Source organism: Penaeus vannamei, chromosome 26 (genome assembly GCF_042767895.1).
Source record: "Penaeus vannamei isolate JL-2024 chromosome 26, ASM4276789v1, whole genome shotgun sequence".
Classification (NCBI taxonomy): domain Eukaryota; kingdom Metazoa; phylum Arthropoda; class Malacostraca; order Decapoda; family Penaeidae; genus Penaeus; species Penaeus vannamei.
This window is the reverse complement of record NC_091574.1, coordinates 8,742,266-8,754,765: the sequence shown is the minus strand read 5'-3', so window position 1 is coordinate 8,754,765 and position 12,500 is coordinate 8,742,266. Positions and strand designations below refer to the sequence as shown.

The window sequence follows — 12,500 nt, the reverse complement described above, 5'->3', positions numbered from 1 at the left end:
TGTGAAAGACGTCACATATCCATATCTAATCATTGGGTCGGGAACGAATAACAATCGGTGGACGCCAGAGCTTCTTGAAATTATGTTAATGAAGAGGAATTAGTTATGAATGACTGGACATTAATCAGATAAAATTGCTAATATAATCTGACATTCAAAAGTTCAGAAAATAATGTCATATATATAAGACGGGCCAGATTTTCTCCCCATTGCATTTGGTAGGCCTATATACCATGCCATTTGTAAATGTCTAATTATTTACGTTTACATTAAGAAATAAACATTCAGTGCAAGCTAGTCGAAAAGGTATACTATCAAGTACATTAGCAACATATTGATTTTAGACAAAGACTGATATGCTTCCACCATTTAAATTCTGTGACTGAAATATCCAGTAAAACTCCATAAACATGATAAATTTCAGACATATAATCATGACCGACGTCACCATTTAATCAATTATTTTTTGGCTAATTATTTCTAGTTTACTTGAAAGATCATCCAGATATCCATTACTAATTGACAATAAATTTTCCGGCACACGACGAACGTTAGATAATAAAATGAAAAGTTTCCCCTCACAGGCGGGCATCACAATTCACACCATCAATGAAACACTTACTGCAACTCCGATCTGTTTCGGACACATATCGCAAAAATGCATCCTATATTCGTCAACCAACTTCATGTTTTGTTTCAGGATAAGCCACTGAAGGTCCTGCTCTGATGGAAGGAATCCTGATGAGCCTCGTTTTCCAGATCCTAATGGGTGACATGACGCAGCTTTCGGTGTGGGATCGCGCGCTCACAGCGGCAGAGGTTGGCAGAATCGCAGCCTGTCAGGAGGTTGGCCGGGGAAACGTCCTAAGCAGTGACGTCACCGAACTCGAGGTCGTGGGACCCGTGAAGCAGCAGTGGGAGAAGATCGGCACATTTTGCAGGTACTAAAGTTTGTCTGCCTGCCTCGCCCCCTCTCTCTTTCTCTCTCTTCCTTTCTCTCTCTCTCTCTCTCTCTCTCTCTCTATATATATATATATATATATATATATATATATATATATATATATGTGTGTGTGTGTGTGTGTGTGTGTGTGTGTGTGTGTGTGTGTGTGTATGCGTATGTGTGTATGTATGCGTATGTATGTATGTATGTATGTGTGTGTGTGTGTGTGTGTGTGCGTATGTATGTATGTATATGTATGTGTGTGTATGTATGTGTGTGTGTGTGTATGTATGTGTGTGTGTGTGTGTGTGTGTGTGTGTGTGTGTGTATCACTGCGCTGGCAAGCGCAAAGGTGGTCCTAAACCAGAAAACTGAACCGCTTGCCAAAACGCAGTAGTAAGAAACATGGAAAAATTGGCCATTTTCGCGTTTTTCCCACGCCCATACCTCGACTCTAAAGCATAATCACATGACGCCCTTTAGTTTCTTGGGACTCTAGCATGATATGAAGAAGTGTGTCAAGTGAAAACTTCAACCGGTTAATGGTTTGGAAATTAGAGCACCGACTTGTTTTGCAATAATTCAGACCAATGCCGAGGGGGTAGATGGGGAGGGATCGAAATAGAAAAAAAGAACACGAATTTTTGTAATGTTTCCTTGAAGACAATCCATCGGTGGGTGTAATAGGCTATCAAACTACTTTCAAAGTCGTAACAATCGTTGTCACAGACGGATTCTGAGCGAAAAAATAAGTGAGTTTTTCACGAAAGCAAATCGTCTGAACTATATTTTGCTATATAGCGAATTGCTGTATCTTAGATTGAACGGTCGTAAAATGCGAATACATTTCAGAATTGATTTTCAAAATTCTGGTCTGGTGGATGCTAAGTTTTATTTTGAGACTTCAAACTGCACTGTTTGACTGCTCTTATCAAGTCGCATCAAATGACGTCAAAAAGTTGACGTCATGAAGTAAAAATTACCCAAAAATATTTGTACCAGAAAGATTCAAATCCGTCGACGAAAAACTCATTAGAGGTGGCCCTTCTGCATGCATGAGTAACGCCAGATATTTACAGTACTCACGGTTATTTTTCATTTCCCTTTTGATAGCTAATTGTAGACGTCAGAAATTTAAATGTTTATAGAGCATACTGTTCAATTCGATGTTCAGCAGACCCATGGTGACTTAGTAGCTGCCGACACTGACTGACTGACTTACTAACTGGCTGCTGATATAGTGACTAATTGACTGACTAACTGACCGGTTACTGACTTACTGACTGAATGATTGAGTGACTGAAAGACAGAACATATTTAACCGATTTACTGACTAACTGATTATCTGATTGTTTGGCTGATTGAACAGAATGGACAACTGACTGGCTATCTTACAGATTTATTCATTGATTTATGTAGTGACTGACTCAATGACCGAGGGACTAATAGGTACTGAGTTAGTAGCTTACTATCCTCTATCTGATCAACAGACTGATTGACTGACTGTCTCGATGTGTGGCTAAGTTTTTTATTTATTCAATGCGTCTCTAACACTCATTATAGGCTCGCTGAGTGAGTGTTGTCGGATTGTCGATAAAATACCCTTTCTTTGTTTTTCCAAGATCAAAATTGTAGTTCGTACTGTAAATATCTGGCGTTACTCATGCATGCAAAGGTGGTGTCACTTCAAATACATAAAAGGGCCACCTTTGAAGGCCATCTAATTTCTAATTAGTTTTTGGTCAACGAATATATATATATATATATATATATATATATATATATATATATATATATATATATATATATATATATATATATATATATATATATATACATATATATATATATATATATATATATATATTATGGTAGAAACCTATTGTTATAAAACAATGAACACACACACACACACACACACACACACACACACACACACACACACACACACATATATATATATATATATATATATATATATATATATATATATATATATGTGTGTGTGTGTGTGTGTGTGTGTGTGTGTGTGTGTGTGTGTGTGTGTGTGTGTGTGTGTACATCTCTATTTCTGTTTATTGTTTAATACCAATAAGTTTCTATCATAATTGTCAAGCCTGCCCCATGACCCATAGTGGTTCCCTTTTCTTTTTCTTTTGCCTCTTTTCTTTCGACAGAAACACCATCCCTCTTTCCCTTCTCCCGCAGATCCTCCTCGCACTACTTCCTCATGCTCCCTGAGATGAGGAGCATCACCGCGTCGGTGTCTCTCTGCAACATTTTCAACGCCACCGTCGCCACCCCTTCTTCAGACTCCGACAACCAGAACCTTCTAGAGGAAATGCTGCCCTTCAGCGACGTCTGCTTCCCCTCCAGCACCTGGAAGACTTGGATAGGCATCAGCGACGAGCTCGAGGAGGACGTCTGGAGGGACTTCTCGACGCAGGAGCCCGTCGAGTTTCTGCGATTCGGCGCCCTGTTCCCTCACGGCGGCAGGATCTACAACTGCGCCTGCCTCATGGTCGACGGCTTCTGGATCGACACCGACTGCACCAACACCAACAGGAGGTGCACCGCCTGCCAGGTGCAGTACTCGGACTTCCTCAGACTTCGAGGCCTTTGCTTCGACAGCGAACACCAGACTCGCTTCAGGTCCGACGGGTACATGGGCGGGAGGCCATTCTTCCGCGGCTTCTATGACATGCTGGTCACGTGGAACGCTCAGCAGAAGGAGTGGAAGCTGCACAGCGTCGCTGAAAACCGCACCCTGGCGTCTCTGTCGACCGTGCCGCTCAAATCCTACCCGTTGGGACGACACACGTGGGTCACTCACGAAGAGTTATGTGGGCGGCCCCCAGGGAGCGGCATTGTGCTCAGCCTCTCGCCCTGCAACAGCCAGTACCACTTCATGTGTCGCTCCGGGAACTGCATCGCCCACAATAAGCGCTGCAACTTGCGCTACGACTGCCTCGACGGGAGCGACGAGGCCAACTGCGACATGATTCTCGTCGGGAAAGAGTACCAGAGGCAGATCCCGCCGGCCGGACCCAGCAACTCCGCCCTGTACCTCGTCCCGTCGCTCACTCTCACGCGCATCGCCAGCGTCGACGACATCAACATGGCCATCACGCTAGAGTTCGACGTGGTGCTCACCTGGACCGACAACAGAGTCACGCTGAAACACCTGTCCGAGTCGGGCGGCATCCTGACGAGTGCCGGCGCCGCCAAGATGTGGACGCCCAGGTACCAGTTCACCAATCTGGAGGGAGGCCAGGTGAAGCTCCTCGAGGAGAGCGTAGTAGCGACGACGGCGAACAACGCCACCTTCCCCGACTACAATAGCGAAGACATGGGTAAGACCGATTCTCATTCTCTTTTCGTTGTCTGCTGAGTCACCCAGCAATACCTGTAGTGTTAGATAATAATAAACAAATTAATAAAATAATTCACTCTAACAATAAAATGTAAGAGCTGATCCTGGAATATTTGTCTATAAGCTGATAATCTAATTGATGTAATTCCTGCTCTTGTGAAGTATTTCTTAGACAGATAAGAGAAAAAAAATAATCAGTAAAATAAATCCAGCTGGACGCACTGAAAAAGAGAGCGAGGATGATGATGCTACTCAACCTTATTCCCTGCTTTTCGCTTTCTTTTCAGACATCACGTATCCAGGGTCAGAGAACAAGCTATCGATCATCCAGCACTACACAGCGAAAATCACCTGCGACCTGCGCTTCTTGGCGTACCCCTTCGACATCCAGGTGTGCGGCATCGACATCCACCTGCCGTCCACCTACGGCGCCTACGTCAGCTTCTCCACCGCCGAGGGCAAGATGAGCTACACCGGCCAAGAGGACCTGGCTCTCTACACGGTGAAGAGCGCGCGGATCGGCAAGCACTCCACCAGGACGGCCATCTCCTTCGAGTTCGCCCTCCACCGCCGCCCGGGCGTCGCCATCCTCTCCACCTTCCTGCCGTCCATCCTCCTCCTGCTGGTGAGCTGGGCGACGCTCTTCGTCAGGTTCAGCGACCTCAACGTGCGCGCCATCATGTCCCTGACGACGCTGCTGGTGCTCTACACGCTGTTCGCCAACCAGACCAACGCCCTCCCCAAGACCTCCGAAGTCAAGCTGATCGACATCTGGTTCTTCTACATCATTTTCCTTCTTTTCATCAACATCATCTTCCACATTTTCGTGGCAGAGGAGGACGCACTGACGGGCACAGCGCCCAAGAACCTGATTCGGATTGCCCCCGTGGAAAGCAAAAACCCGGGCCCCCCCCTGCTGCGCCGAAGGATTCCCTACCGATTCCTCAGGCGGTACAGGGACGCCATCCTTCCGATCGCCGTTGTCATTTTCAATATCATGTTCTGGGTCGCCGTGTTTCTTCTGAAAGACTGAAGACCGAAGACTCAGGAGGGGAAAGGCGTGTAATAGACCTTTTCTCCTTTTGTGTTCTGTCGTGATTCTGCATCAGGGTATCACAAGCTATGTCTGTGATATCAGTGTAATCGGCATTCGCATTCATATATATTATCATGAACACTTCGTATGTCTTTTGATTCGTCTGAGAAACAAAACATAACATACTCTCTCTCTCTTTCTCTCTCTCTCTCTCTCTCTCTCTCTCTCTCTCTCTCTCTCTCTCTCTCTCTCTCTCTCTCTCTCTCTCTCTCTTTTGGACATTATCATTGTCATGTCATTTTCATTATCATCACTAGCAATAACATCAACCGTATTATCTTTATCGTACATCTAAGCATAAGCATTATAAATTTTGTTCGTATCATAATCTGATTGCCATTATTTTTGCTATTACAGCAGCTGAATGCCTCCATTCAGCTGCTGACTAATGGTAATTTTCACGATTATTTTCAATTCTCATTGTGGCTAATTTCATTTCTACTAATGGTTTTGTTCATATCTAATAAGTTGGCTGGATTGACTGAAGATGAGCATAAATGTAATGATGGCTTGTGTTGAAAATATATGGGTGGCTTGGCCATGGACCAGGGACCAGTTAATCAAAAAACAGATCACAGAGTGAAATTTACAAAATGGTCCAGGCGTTTACACTGTGCAAAAAGACAAGTTTCAGAAATACGCAGCATAATAGCAACAAGAAACACAAGTAATGTCTGCTAAAACATTTGATAAGGTGAAATTCCCGCAAAAAAAGTCCCGCAAAAAGAGAAAAGTCAAATTTACGAAAGAAACCTGGACGCTGAAGTGCTTCTGGTGTCTCCAGAAAGGAAAAGAGAGACAGACTAGCAAAGAATGTTGGTATCCGGACTGCAGCGGAAAATGACCAAGTCCTCCCCAAAGAAATGATTGTAGCGTATCGAAAGAAATGATACAAAGTGTGGAGATGAGCATGATTATATAAGACATCCCTATGATTACGACACTGAATACTATTACTGAAAACGAACTTGGAGGCAGATTCAGCACTGTTCACTGATCTTTAGAAATTTCTGTTGATCGGAAAATACGTTTCTTTGCGGAGTCCAAACTGTCTCCCAGCACCTAAATTAATGGTAATTTTTTCTAGCAAGGTTTTCTTTCACTTTATAAATATAGTAACTTATCTCTGTAAAACATAACCTAAGTTCCATACAAAGACTTAGTAATGTGTATCTCCTTGTTCTTAAGGATAAAATAATCGAGGTTAATAATAATAAACATTAAGTCATTTTAAGAGCATTTTTATTCTATTTTAATATGTCAGTTTTTGATAGTGGTAAAAAAGATGAAATTGCAACAACTAGTCCCACTTTCACCATGTTGTATATTACATCTTCGGGTAAATGAGAATAGGTTATGAGTAGACGCTATCAAAATAGTGATAAGAATAACGATTATAATGACAACAAGAACATTAACAGTGAGGATGATTATGGTGATTATGATAATAATGATGATCATAATAATGATAATAATGATAGTAATAAAAATAATGATAATGATGGTAGTAATAAAAATAATGATAATGATATTGATAGAATTAATAATAATAATAGGTATAAAAATAACACTAACAATTATGATAATACTAATGATAGTGATAAGGATAATGGTAATAACAATAATAATAATCATGATAAAGATATTCATGATGATAATAATAACGACGATACTAATACTAATGTGGATAATAAGCACAATTATAATAACAATAATGATGATGGCGATGGTTATAATCATAATATTGATATTAATAATAATAATTATAATAACTGTGGTAATGATAATGGTGATGATTCTTACGTGGCCACCACTAGTTGATTTATTTCTTTGTTATTTTATTGTATATAGAGTTGTTATCATGTTCAATTTATACTCTTCTGGTTGTAGGACTCGCTATCTTATCCCTTCCACTCTGTTAACCATCCATTCTCCTGAATAACAACTGCGTTTTGTCAGAGGACACCATTTTCTCTGTTAATAATGGTGCCATGGCTACCAGAACATTTTCAGTTTCCTGCGTGGACTCTGGCTTGCTACTGTCTGTATGATCATGATACCATCAGACTTGCTGTTAATTCGTAATGCCCATGCAAAAAAATGTGTTTGTATGATATTCTTTACTTTTCTTTAATATTTAGAAATATAATTTAAAAGCTAGTCTGTAAGTTTTTTCAAAGAAATTCAAAGGATATTTATACGAAGATATTGAATGCTTCTATTCTCTGTGAGAATGTGAATCGAAATGGACTGCAAAGTAAATTACATATTCCTAGGTTCTGGTTCTTTAGGGGGACAGTCCACTTAAGGCACATACATAAAGCACTTGTGTTAACCTGTATAACTCGATATTGTATTGTAAAGATATATTTAGAAATGGTGTACAGGGAAAGGATAGTATGTAAACCATTTTATATACGTCGTATCTCTGTCATTATTTTTCATTTTCTTGTACTGGATATGTCTCAATACAACCTACAGGGACCAAAATTATCTAAATTAACAATATATATTTTAGATCTCTGTATTCTTTTTATTCCTTGTTTCTCAGCTGGTAGGGGAAATATCTCGTAATGGTGACTCTAATATGAGAAATGAGAATCAATAAGTCTGAACGAGATCTAAAGTAAAAATCTCTACTAACGCATATTATCTGGGTAATGTTTTGAATGTTTTTAAATACTTTAGTTAAATTCATGATTTCATATCAATACATGTGTTTGTGTCAGCGAATTTAGTCATAAATAATTGTGAATACATTCATCTTTCATTTCACTCTGTGGTGTTTTAACTAAGCATCCGTGGCCAGGGGTCCCGCAACATTAATTCCCAGCCTATATACTAGTAAGGGACCACACTATCCCTGATGTACTCTTAGGTACAGATCCCCTTGAGGTGTGGTTGCATGGGGGGAATCTACGTAAAAAGATCTTGGGGCAAGTTCCAGTGCGTATCTCCTTAACGTTAACTATAATCAATTGCAACCAGTAAAAATTAACGATAAAGAGAACCAGGTAGCGCGAATACTAAAAATGCCCTTTAAGTGTATCAATGGCTAAAATAAACAAAGGACAGCAACTTCAAAGTGAAGTGCTACGCTAAAGTCTTGCGTTAAAAATGAATGAATGAAAAAAGAGGAATCCCGTGATCCTCAGGCAAAAGGCCCGTCAATAATGATTTAAAAGAACAATTCTAAAATACAGTAGCATAACAGCACTGAAGGTGCATCTCGAAAGAATTAATTTTTAAAAAATGGCAAAGACAAACAGCACGCAAAATCCTAAGGTGAAATAAAACACAGGCAACTCTTGAGGGGAGGGTGAATAAATGAAACAAAAGTAAATTCAGTAAAATCTAAGGCATCACTAAAAGGTTCATGTTTTCATTTAAGAGTATAGATCACGTCCAGCTCCGAGTAAATATTTACATATCAAGCACTCAAGACTGGCAACCGGTGTTCTCAGGTCAAAAAGAGGGGTAATGAAACAAACGCTGACTGCTATAGACTGACTATATTTGGCGGGAAACTAAATCATAGATATACATTTTGTGACGTCATCAGCCATGTAAAAATAACACAAAAATAAAATCAGAATACAATAAGAAACATCAAGCGGGATGTTGAAACATAAATTAAGAGAAAAAATACAAATAAGAGGAAATCAAAATAATTTTAAATGGGTACAAATACGACTTTTGAAAAGATGTGCCTCGAGGATGAGTCAGCAGGCAATCTATCTTATGATAAAAAAGGGCGAAATGAAATAGGTAAAAAAATGGTGAATTATAATTCAATAAAACAAGCAATGCGAACGTAAAAAAATAGGCACAGTAAAAACGAAAGTATATAAAAGGAACAAAGAGAACGACTCAGGGAGACTAAAACAAAACGCGAAATGATGTAAAACAGACAACATGCGCAGAGACAACAAAACAGCAAAGGTAGAAACCACAGATAACAAAGTGATAATGGTGTGTAATGATGATAAGAGTTGTAACAATAGTTAGAAGTATGATGATAACAACATACTGAACAATACGAATGAGATGTCCATTGCAGTAGTCGTATCTGCACTTTCTGAAATCGCGACCAAGCCCAGCTGTGATAGTTACTAACACGTATACTATCTATTTTCCTCAGTTGTTTAAGCGGCCTTTTAAAGTGATTCTAATACGATTTTTTATTGATATTAGTATTATTTTAAAAAAATAAACTTAATATATATTTCAAAATTCTTCTTCAAAACACGTATCGAGTAAAAGACATGTGCATTTTTATGGGATGAATCCTCAGAGTTATTGGTATACTTAGTGCTACGTGTCGGCATCAGGGAGCACGCCCGAAATTAGCGTCGGCATTTCTTATTGACTCGGCGAATGGCCCCGCACCGTGCTGAACACATGCAAGGGACTTCTGTCTCGCCGCGTACGAACAACAAATGTACGACGGCCGTGCAAGGTACGGCGTGATATCGGCATGGCTCGTACGAAAAGGAAACATAATAATCAGAAGTAGAAGAAGAAAAAATAGACAACCTACATATAAGTTTGTGCGCCACAAATGAAGTCTCTTTATCGTACGCACGCCATGTCCTGATGCGTGTAAGAATACGTTTCGACGCCATCATCGTGTGTATTTGCACATCCCAGTTGCGGATTAGCCCGTGGTCAACATTTGTGAGTACATGCGACGCACGTACGACGTACTTGTACTGCACGTGACAAAATTGCGTGCGACTTGCCGAACCCCGACTACATTAGGATTTTAACTTGCCGGACATAGCCATTACCTAGTGATGATTATTTCCCTGCGTGTATTTTTACGCTGGCAGACATTTCCCTACATGCATTCGCTTTACGGGCGGGTATTTCTGCTCTAGCGCGTTGGTGCGAGCGGGTATTTCCCTACTTCGATGGACATTTGCGGGATATATGCGCTTATCTTCTTTATATAGCTCATTTGCCCTTTCCTGGTACAATCCACAAGGGGGAAAGTTCGGCAGGATAAATGTCCTGCATCCAGCCCCGACCTGAAGGGAAAGGGACAAGTGGAGGGGAATGTTCAACGCACGAGCGCGATTTGCCAAACACCCGAATCAGGGAGGCGAGGATGGCACTGAGGGTAGCCGGGTGGTTTGAGAAAAAAAAGTTATATAGGGTATGGAGGTACAAAAATGCACATATATTTACATAAGTGTAAATATATACTTAGGCACGCAGAGATCTCTGGCTTGGAATCCTCTAACAGTAACACTTCGGACTCACACTTCTGGTTCATAAATTTTAATGAAGAAAATAATTAAAAAAAATCAGGGAAGTGGTTAGAAAGTTAGGAAAACTTTTTTATAATGACTCTATTGTGAGCATTTGTACCGGATGCCACTTTGTTTCCCGACTTACAAGGTGCAGCCACACGCTTCCCAGCCAGGGACCGCCTCCCACTGTCGCCGGGGTGTCTGGCAAGAGCTAAATAAGAAAAGCAAACGACGTGATAAAATCCAATGCGAAAGCGGAATAAGACCTGATCTGCAAATTACAAGAAAGTAAAGCTTCTAGGTTCTGCTGCCGAAATCTTGATTAAGGATAAAGAAAGGTAAAAGGAAAACGATTATTAGAATGCATTTAAAACAACAACAATGGACGCAGTATTGCACAGAATATGTTCCTATGTTGAAAGGACGAAGGGATTTCTTCAGCTGTGAAATATGCGCAAAGAGAAAGGAAAATAATGTAGGTTTGTATACTAGCAACATCGTAGTATCTATAATGTTGAAAATTGTAGGTGATAAGACCGAAGAAAATTGTGATGAAAGAGAATTATAAGGAACCTGCAGAGGAAGAACTACTTGCTAGACGAAACATAAAGCTAGGCTAGTTACTTTTTACAGGGAAACAGTGATATAGATGGAGAAAACCCGCCAAAATAGTTATAATATTTATCAGATGAAATTATGATTGATAACAATGGTTGTAATGACAAAAATCGCCTAGTAAATAAATGTGCACTACAAAAATATACTATAGAGGAGAAAAAAATACATTAGTTTCCCATCCAAAGTTATTTCGTTCTCTATGAAAATATTTCCAGGGTTAACATAGATAAAATGCTCATCTCATATGATATAATACAGGGGTAGCCAACCTTTTGTGAGATATAATCTACTTTTTCTACAGTTGATGCGATCTACCAGCCTAAGATTCAAACATATTCCATAAATGTAACTGCAACAGTGTAACATTATTATAAATATGAATACAACTTATTCCCAGAAAAAAAGAGAAATATAATAATCCAAGTATCATGAGTACTTGGATATGATATTGTAGCTATTTGCATGACAACTTCTGAAGGACGAATTATTAACAGGTACAGGAGTGTGATCGACCAGTCGATCGCGATCATCTGGTTGGCCACACCTGATATAATAGTGAAAATGAAAAGCATAACGATGAAGGTGAATATTATAATGATTGACAAATGATAATTACGTTAGTGATAATGATAATTATGAATATTAAATGATCATGATTACGGAAACAATAGCAGCTAAGAATAATTAAGAAATATGGAAGCAATAGAGATTAAAAGCCTTACCACGACATTTAAAAGGCTCGCATTATTTTCATGCGCTCGATTTCATTATACCAATCTTTCTATCATTTAAGTATTGTTATAATTACAAAAAAAAGTCATTACTATTACTATTGTGACTACTATTATTATAGAAAAATGACAATGGTAATGATACTCATAACGACGATGGTGATGATGATGATGATAATAATAACAATAATAATTATGATAATGATGATAATAACAATTATGATGATGATGATGATGGTAATGATAATGATGATGATAACAATGATAATGATAATAATAATTATAATAATAATAATAATGATAACAATAAAAGATAACGATAATAACAATAAAAATATTGTTATTAATCATGATGATAATGATAATAACATACCAATAACAATAACAACAACAATAATAGTGATGATAATAATGATAATGATGATGATAATAATAATAATAACAATAAAAATTGTTATTAATAATGGTGATAATAATAACAACA

At 39.2% G+C, this 12,500-nt stretch overlaps 1 protein-coding gene across 2 annotated transcripts in view; it reads left to right on the top strand.

The window, feature by feature from the left end:
• LOC138866705 (gamma-aminobutyric acid receptor subunit delta-like) overlaps positions 1-6,641 on the top strand; it is a 47,471-nt gene extending 40,830 nt beyond the window's left edge. For both annotated transcript variants that reach the window (XM_070140028.1, XM_070140029.1), the window contains 3 exons: positions 760-941; positions 3,152-4,296; positions 4,604-6,641. In XM_070140028.1, the coding sequence (XP_069996129.1) occupies positions 760-941; positions 3,152-4,296; positions 4,604-5,349 (2,073 nt within the window). In that variant the 3' untranslated portion in view covers positions 5,350-6,641. The remainder of the gene's footprint in view (positions 1-759; positions 942-3,151; positions 4,297-4,603) is intronic.
• Positions 6,642-12,500: the final 5,859 nt, after the last annotated feature.